Below are 8,887 nucleotides of genomic sequence, written 5' to 3' on the forward strand. Positions count from 1 at the left end.
TTGGGGGAAATCCTTTGAATTACCCTCTTACCTTTAGCCCCAAGCACTCAGTTATTTGGTTAACATTTTTTTCCCATTTCTCCTTTGATCTTTCTGTAAAATCCCAGCATGTCCCCATCACGTACTTTGCTACACTCTGGGCAAGCAAAACTCAGACGAGGTCCCTAATTCTAGAAACCCTTAGTTGAGGAAACCAGAAACAACCCAGACATTGTAGAGCGGGTAGAAGGCTGGGTTCTGGGTTGGAAGGCTGGGGAGACTGAGTGATGGTCCAGGTCCTTCAGTGGCTTTATTATGTAGTCTGCAGCAGTGTGAGTTTCCAAAACAGTGAACATGCCTCTAAATTGACTTAAGTAAAAAACAAAAACAAAACAAAACAAAACAAAAAAACAACACAAACGCATTTTCCAGGGCCAAATGAAAATAACCTTTGAATTATCGACCCAATTTGGCTATTAATACTTCTCTCCTCTCTTTTGGTCTGGACAACTGAAATCTATATGCTCTCAAGGGGATGATTATGGACAAGCCAGCAGCAGGGCTGGTGAGAGGCGGTGGGAAGGACAGTAGACCTGAAGCCAGAGATAAAGTTCTTGCTCTGGTTCTGTTGTTAAATCTCAGTGGGGACTCCGGGAAGTCACTTTACCTCTCACTACTTCATCTATAAGGTGGGAATACAAGTGAGCTTAAGTCTGTCAACTGGTTGTAGACACTATGAGAACACTGAAAATGCAGAATGTGCTCATCAATAATTCGAGTACGAAGTAAAGAGGCAGGGGTTAGTCTTTGATATAAAGTCGTTTTCATATTAAATCTCTGTTACATTGTTCAAAAGTTCAAATGAGCTCCAAGGAGAGGCTGATACAGTGACAACCCACGAGACAGACATACACCAGACTGAGTTACCAAAAGGAATGAGATGGTAAAACATCCAGACGTGCACATTTCTTTCACATACAAAGTTTGATTTAGCACCGTGAACGCATGTAGAATCCAAAAAGTCCAATGCAAAATAAATAGATTTTTGGGAGAAAACATTAAAAAACAATTGCCAGACAGTCCTCAGAGAAAGCTTATTTAGGGGGACAAACCACTTTGGGAAGAGAAGTAGAACTAATAGGAGAAAGTTAAGGGAATTACTGCTACATACTGCCGAAACATACTGGAAGGCAAATGTGGTCCAAAGAAAAAACCCTACTGAAAAAAACGTCAAAGTGGATTGTAAAACTACTGCCCTGATCCAAGGTCAACAGCTTGAACAATCAAAAAATGAAAAAGACCTTGCCCAGTCCTGGGGGTTAGTGAGGGGTCGCTCCAGGAAAGAGCTATGGGCCCGTGTCTCCTAAGAGCAAAGAGCCGTACTATGTGAGGGGCAGGATGTCTTGATGGGAAGACCAAATATTCTCGACCTTGAGAACGCGAGATTCAGTGTCATCCTAGAAACCCAGGGGGCACTCGAGCAGGTAGGACCAGCAACCAGCACGTCCAGCCTTCAGGGACTCGCCTCACTGAGGGCACTAGTAACTCTGTTACGGCACCTTGACAGAAACTTGGGTTTTCTTCTTCTTTACAAATCATAAGGGAAGTGAAGGTCTGAACCTGTTACATGTCCCGAAGCTGAGAGCGATGAAGGATGACTGCTTACAGCCAGTTGCTAGATGTATCTCCACTTAGGAATCCCCTTAACACCAGTTTTCCACGACAGGAGAGGAGAGGAGGCTGCCGGCGATGTTCCTGAGGCTCCCAGCATACCACGGCTGGGCAGACTGCAATCATGTCAACAGTGGCATGGGAAATGAGGACAAAATCCTCCAGAACAGTGAGCTGGAATTTCTGGTTCAAACAGTGCTCACACACAGGTATGTAAGCGTATTCAAATACCACTACGAGAAAAGCTGAGGGCGCCTGGTGCCCCCTGCAGGGAAGCCAGTACAGGGAAGAGTAGCTCTGAGTTGTTGACAATTTTAGATGTCAGGATACAGTGTCCAGGGCCCACTCCTGAAGGTGCTGTTAAAACAAAACCCAAATAACTACCTTAAGAGAACACGCACGTTCAAAGAGGTGAAACATTTTATCCGGGTAAAGGGATGACTTAACTCATAAAACTCAAGAACACAAGAAAACAAGAACAACAATTTCCTTGAATACATTCAACTATCAAGGCAAGGCATCTTCCTATATAAAACATTATCATTTTCCCACTACACCAAAGAAATCCAATAAATAACTTTACAGGGGAGGGTTCGATGAGTCTCCCGTGGGAGAGGTGCCTCAGAGCGCCAACATCTCTGCAGGCTCGCCTGCAGTTTGTTCGTGAACGTGACCCGCTGGTATTTCCAAGCTGCTTTACAGAACAGTTCCATGGAGTAAAGCCCAGCGGAGAGTGAAGCCAGAGAGTACAACAAAAGAAGTGGTCAAAACCGAGGCTCCCGCACGACGCCTCTCTTCTTCCAAGCAGACTAGAGAACGCTGGAGGGTGGCTTCAGGCCACAAGCTCTCTGGTGGTGCCTGGTCTGCCTTCTGTGCCCGTCACGCGGGGAAGAGCTCGGGAGGACTCTCTCCATAGCAGTATTTGGCTATGGGGTCCCTATAGGTGTTCTCGTGCTGCACGCTCTGTTGGCAAAAGGGAAGATAAGAGCGCGTGAGAGAGAGCAGAGTCTCACACACCTCCCTTGCAGGACAGTGGAGGCCAGAGTGGGACCATGGGCAGGCACTCCCTGCAGAAGCCTGCACGAAGCCATCTCCAAATGCCATCAAAGAGTCCAGGCACTGCTCTGAAACAGAGGCTCACGCTCAACACAGAATGCCAATGGACAGGACATCACTGCATGCCTGTGTCTATGTCAACGCTGAGTTTTTTTGTTTTTTAAAACAACCTAGCTACGACCTGGGTAACTCAAGACAACTATTTTTTCTCAGATGATGTTAAGTTAGATAAAGATCCAGCGGGTGTTTTGCTCCTGACTTCTGTGCTCCAAGGAAATTCAGCTCCTGGTACTGAACCCCGCAGAGACGAAGGAGATGCCACGTCCAGGCGCTTTCCTGAAGTTTTATGCACCTCAAGGTCTGGCACATGAGCCAAATCCCACAATTTGGCTAAATAAGTGGAAAGTGGGATTTCACACAGATAGTCCCTGATGGTTAATTTTTCAGCAATTTGTTTTCATACAGGCAACTTGAGTTTTTAGCTAGTCTGGAGTTCATTAATTAGACCAAGGCCAATGCTTAACATCTAAATCATAAGTATTAATTCAATTTATAGACATGTAGCAAAATCTCTTTTTTTGGGATACCGCAATCAAGACAAACTGGCAACTGGGAACTTTCTCTTTACAATAAAAAGATCGAGTCAGAAAGGTTAGCATCTTCCCTCAAGATTGGAAACCATGTCTGGGTTTTATCAGTTAAGGAGAGAAAATATTCCGCCTTTTCTAGCATTTCTCAGAATGAGAGAGAATCTGAATCAAAATGAGTCATGTGTTCAGCCTTCCTCCACATTTCCTTTAAAGCCCATTCAAGTGGAAAGCTCTTCCAGGAAAACAAGACCATCAGGAATATCATGTTTTCAAATGCTCATTATAATCCCTGAAATACCTACCCAGTGATCCTGAATGCTCTCAGAGCAGACCAGAGACGCAAGAAGCAGCATAAAATCAAAAGGCGGTCTACGGAAGCCTGGCAAAGGGTACAAGAGTCACAGAGAATGACAAACAAGTCCACTATCTCAGACGAAGCCAGTACAGTCTTGGAGACACCACGAATAGCCAGAAGCAGCGTGCTTGTGCACCACACACGGCTGGCAGTCTCACATGGAGAGCCCGACAACCGCCCGACCACAGAAGCGGAGAGCTGAGGGTGCAGAGGCAGAGTCATGCAGACACCTGCGGGGCCGGAAGCAGCGCTGAGCACCCGAAGAACAGAGCATTTACGGACAGCATGCTAGTGAGGACTGAGAGCTTGACCACCCACAGATCTATTCATGTATTTTTAAATGCCCACCTGCCCCATCCCTTTGAATTCTAAATTAACCACAACTCTGTTCCAGAACAAATGACTGCTTCCTCCACACAAGTGGTTGCTGGAAAGCCTTAGTCACATTTCAGCCAGAGACTCAGGGGAGAGAACCACTCTCAGAAACTGGACTATTAGGACTCCACCCAGACTCAGAAATAACCGTAAGCTTCCACTTGAAGTGCAGACATGCCAATCAAACAGGTGAGACCAAGACGATTAGGCCTTGATTTCATATAAATATTTTACTTCCCTAGCGTGTACGAATCTCACGCTGACATTCTGAATACCATCATTCCACCACACAAAGCTCGACACAGCTTCACCTAAATCTCTTCTCCGCTATTACCCCTCGGAGAGGCCCCCACTGCCTATTTTCGAGTTTTCTTCTCAACGCTGACTCCCACCCACCCATTCTCCAGCTACTGGCATCACAGCTTCTGACCTGGGATGAGGTCCTGCATTTCGCCAGACACAATTCAAAGTGATCTTCGACGGCCATGAAGAGGTTCTGGAATGCCACGGCTGCCCGGTTGAGGAAGCGCTCCAGGAGAAGTTGCTATGGAAACAAAAGTTAGTACCTGTAATAAATTCCAAACTCAGCAGCACAAGGTAACCTTGGATATTTTCTCCTAAACTAAGAGACTGCTGATGTGGAAGAGGGGCGTACAGGGAGGGAGAGAGCGAGCTCAAATGAGCAGGAGCCTGATATCCTGTTAGAGCGTTGGTGAGGGACACAGGGGCCCCTCCTGCCAAACGAGCCACCCAAGTCAGCGGGAACCACTCCCTTCCTCGTGGGCACTACTTTACAGCAGCAATTTCTGCCATCTGCACAGTTCCCTTCCCAGCCCTACCTTCCAGAGACTTTCACGTGCAGACTCCGATGCTCACCATCCAGTAAGGGCATAGAGAAAGGGCATGGAGACGGCGGCAACCGTCCGTACCTTGCTGGGCTGCAGGCAGCAGGACACGCAGTACTCGTAGGCGCCGCAGCAGCCGTGGGGCAAGCAGCCGTCACAGCGGTACTGCTTTGTGCCGGGGACGTTGACGTTACAGCAGCCGTTCACCAGCAAATCCTTCCTTTCACAAATGTATCCTGGAAGTCAGAGACTCACCTGAGTAGAAAGCCGACGGTCCTCCCGCCTCTCTACCAGGGTGACCACGAAGCAGCAATGAAAGTGCTGCAAGCGAAGAACACACAGAGCCAGGACGTGCCATGTGGAGCACACCAAGCACCAGAGGGCCAGGAGTGCGACACAACGCGATCAGGGCTTGCGCTCTGCGGGCCCTCGTGGACAGGCAACATGGGCTCCTGTGGTGAGCAGGCTACACGTTCTTATCTACCTAAAATCACCTTTTGGTCTGCCGTCACGTGTTTGATTTAATCACCATGTTAAGTCATGCCTAACCAATGAAAGCTACTCTTTCATCTGTAACTGAAGAAAAATGGCATTGTTCTCAAAAAAAGAAAAAGAAGAAGAAAACAGAAAAAATAAAGGCATTCATTCCTGAAAGTGATCTCTAGATTTAAAAACCAAACAACCCCCCAATCTTTACAAATATCTTTTAAACGCTTGCATTTATTGAGTAACTTGGAGGATTTTTGAAAAAATAGTCACTCTGAACCTTCATAAATTGATTGAAGCTGTTTGTATGTAAACAGGCCAGGATTCAACTACCTCTAGATCCAGGAATGCAAGCTCTCTAACACTCAAGGGAGAAAAATCCTAATTCCCTCCACTAATAAATCCCATCATCTGTAAACACACTGCCTCCAACCCATACTCAACTTGAAGGAAAGACTCTCCTTATAAAAACTAATTTATTGTTCAGAGCTGCTAAACAGACATTTCTCTACAACCTTCTGGGAGTGGGACAGAAAAATGTAAGAATACGTGCATGAGGGATGCCACATGGCTCTTGGGAAACTCCCAGGTGCATGCACAGGCCCACAGGTCTCTACCCGGGTCCACAGGTGCAGAGCAGCTGCTGCCAGTATCATTCCATTCCAAATGCCCCTGCTGCTTCTTTTTTTTTTTTTTTTTTTAAAGATTTTATTCATTTATTCGACAGAGAGACAGCCAGTGAGAGAGGGAACACAAGCAGGGGGAATGGGAGAGGAAGAAGCAGGCTCACAGCAGAAGAGCCCGATGTGGGGCTCGATCCCATAACGCCGGGATCACGCCCTGAGCCGAAGGCAGACGCTTAACTGCTGTGCCACCCAGGCGCCCCCAAATGCCCCTGCTTCTTAATCCTCAGAGAATGAGACTTGGTGAAGTATAAGGTTGTTTTCAGAAACTACTTTGGAAAACAAAGTCTAGGCAAAAGCAGGAGGCACCAGTAAAATAATGGAAAAGACTCAGAGGGCCCTCACTTAACACATGGAAAACCGGGGCCTGGAAAGAACCAGACCCGAGTTACCTAAGACCTGGGTACTCTGTGTTGTTTTAACTACATTCTGTCTTCTAAATTAAGAAAGGGCGACTCAAATGTTATATGTTTCTGGGATTCTTTTTAACTATTCCTACTCATTTTCTTCACAGGGATTAGAAATACACCACAAAAATCCAAAGAAGCCAGCATGTTTCTCAAAATTCGGCTGAAAATGATAACTACACTGCAATCTTTTCACCTGTCAGGAAGACATAAAATATATCCTAAACTCCACTTGTTGAAATTATCTTTCTGTCCCTTTCTCTCTTCTGAACTGTAGGTGTCAGCCACACTGGCCGCCTTTCACACACCCCCCACCTTCGCACTCCAGTGCCACTGCCAGTATTTAGCCTTGAAACCGCAGTGCCTTCTGAATTCTGGTGAAAGAGAATTTCTCCTTCTGCACTCTAAATCTACTCATGCAATGTCGTATCCAACAAGGAGTCCAGTAAGATCACAACCTCAGAGTGTGTTGAGATTGACTGGAAAATTAACTTCTAACCTTGGAAAAGTTTATCATTCTAATTGGTTGTCTTATTTAATAACTGTTACCCCGGCAATATTTGCGGTAGCATCTGCTTGCTAAAAAAGCATAAATTCCTGCAAGTTTTCTTTATGAAATTGTTTCTTTCTTCTCACGGTCATGGAGGTACAATACAACCTATGGCTCTGTGATTTCTATTAATTGACTCTTAGAACTTTTTACTTAAGACGTCTGAGAGTCTTCGTCTCACTTGAATTCATCAGAGGAAAATTATTCTTGTGTTAGCTACAACAAAAGAAAATGACTATCACTTGTAACCTAATATTAACTATTAAAATCAAGGCATAAGATTTCATGTTTTCTCACTGAGTGTCATAGAAACACAACTTTTTTCTCTAAGAAAAAAAAGGATTGAACTCCCAAATCCAGTCCCAGACCCAGATCTGCCCACTGACCAGCTGTGTCATCTTATGGAAGTAAATTTCCTTTGCAAACTTTGTTTAAAAAACACAAAACGAAACAAGTGGCTATTCCAATATTATTTGCTTTTTCAACACGATCTTAAAGACAGAGAGTTTGGCACTGGCATTGCTGCTGGCTTGTAACCACGTTTGGTGCACACATCTTCCAGCTCTTCTACCGTAGGTGGGTGTTTTTCCTCCGATCCCTCCCCTCAAGTCCAAGTAACCTCATCTGGTCTGATGCTTTTGAGATCTTTTTGAAAAAGTTGTTTTTTGTTTGTTTCTGGGTTGTTGTTTTGTTCTTTTTTTTTTTTTTTTCTTTTGCTGGGAATGCAAACTTTTTTTTTGAGAAGAACAGCAAATGCACTCTTGTTTCATTTTAAAGACAGTGTGTCTGCATTCTGTTCAGTCACCGTGTATAGCTGAATATTCTAATTCAAGGCTGCCCTATATCCATTCCAGCACTGCCACACTCACAATCCATTTGTGCTAAGACTCTTTGAAACAAAGCAAAATTTACTCCTGCCAACAGACCAATCAGAGTCTTTGCAAACCACCAATTGCAAAAAGAAAAAACAATCTGCAAAACTATCAGAGAACTGGATAGTTGGCATTAAGGTAAAGTGTTACTCTCTTGTTGTGATGATGGTATCTTGATCATGGTTTATAAAAGAGTCTTTGCCATTATAGGCAAGTTCCTTAGCCTCTTGGTGCCTGCCTTCACCTATAAAGTGACAAGAGCAACGTCTATGCTGTAGGACTATTGCACAAATCAGACGAGATACTCAAGAAGAGGTTTTAGCCCAGTGCCCAGGATATAGTTAAGAGCTCAACTGTGCATTAGTGGGAGACCCTCTTCGGGAAGACAGGACCAGCCTTCAAGTAGTGAGACCTCAATCACCTAATCCAACCATCTCAACAGCACAGAAATCGTTCCTTTTAGTTCTTACAGACTAAAAGGAAGCAATAAAACTCTGGGAGAAAGCTCCCAGACAGACAGGCCGCTGTTTTCACTGTAAGAGTAACACATTTTGAATGTGTTTATCCTTCAGGAGCCTGGGTGGCTCAGTCAGTTAAGCATACGACTCTTGATTTCGGCTCAGGTCATGATCTCAGGGTCGTAGGATCAAGCCCCACGCTGGGCTCTGTGCTCAGTGGGGAGTATGCTTCTCTCCCTCTCCCTGTGCCCCTCCCCCTACTCATGCATGTACATGCATGCTCTCTCTAAAATAAGTAAATAGGGCATCTGGGTGGCTCAGTCAGTTAAGCATCTCCCTTTGGCTTGGGTCACGATCCCAGGGTCCTGGGAGTGAGCCCCACAACAGGCTCTCTGCTCAGTGGGGAATCTGCTTCTCACTCTCCCCCTCCCCTCTGCTTGTGCTCTCTCTCAAATAAATAAATAAAATCTTTTAAAACATAAGTAAATAGGGGCGCCTGGGTGGCGCAGTCGTTAAGCGTCTGCCTTCGGCTCAGGGCGTGATCCCAGTGTTGCGGGATC

At 45.4% G+C, this 8,887-nt stretch overlaps 1 protein-coding gene across 4 annotated transcripts in view; it reads right to left on the bottom strand.

Moving 5' to 3' along the window:
* Positions 1-779: 779 nt before the first annotated feature.
* Positions 780-8,887, bottom strand: part of SPRING1 (SREBF pathway regulator in golgi 1) — a 17,440-nt gene continuing 9,332 nt past the window's right edge. For 3 of the 4 annotated variants that reach the window (XM_034637827.1, XM_034637828.1, XM_002920736.4), the window contains 3 exons: positions 4,956-5,107; positions 4,457-4,570; positions 780-2,613 (listed from right to left, as the gene is read on the bottom strand). In XM_034637827.1, the coding sequence (XP_034493718.1) occupies positions 2,530-2,613; positions 4,457-4,570; positions 4,956-5,107 (350 nt within the window). In that variant the 3' untranslated portion in view covers positions 780-2,529. The other variant, XM_034637826.1, reaches the window with a different exon arrangement.

Source organism: Ailuropoda melanoleuca, chromosome 12 (genome assembly GCF_002007445.2).
Source record: "Ailuropoda melanoleuca isolate Jingjing chromosome 12, ASM200744v2, whole genome shotgun sequence".
NCBI classification, from domain to species: Eukaryota; Metazoa; Chordata; class Mammalia; order Carnivora; family Ursidae; genus Ailuropoda; species Ailuropoda melanoleuca.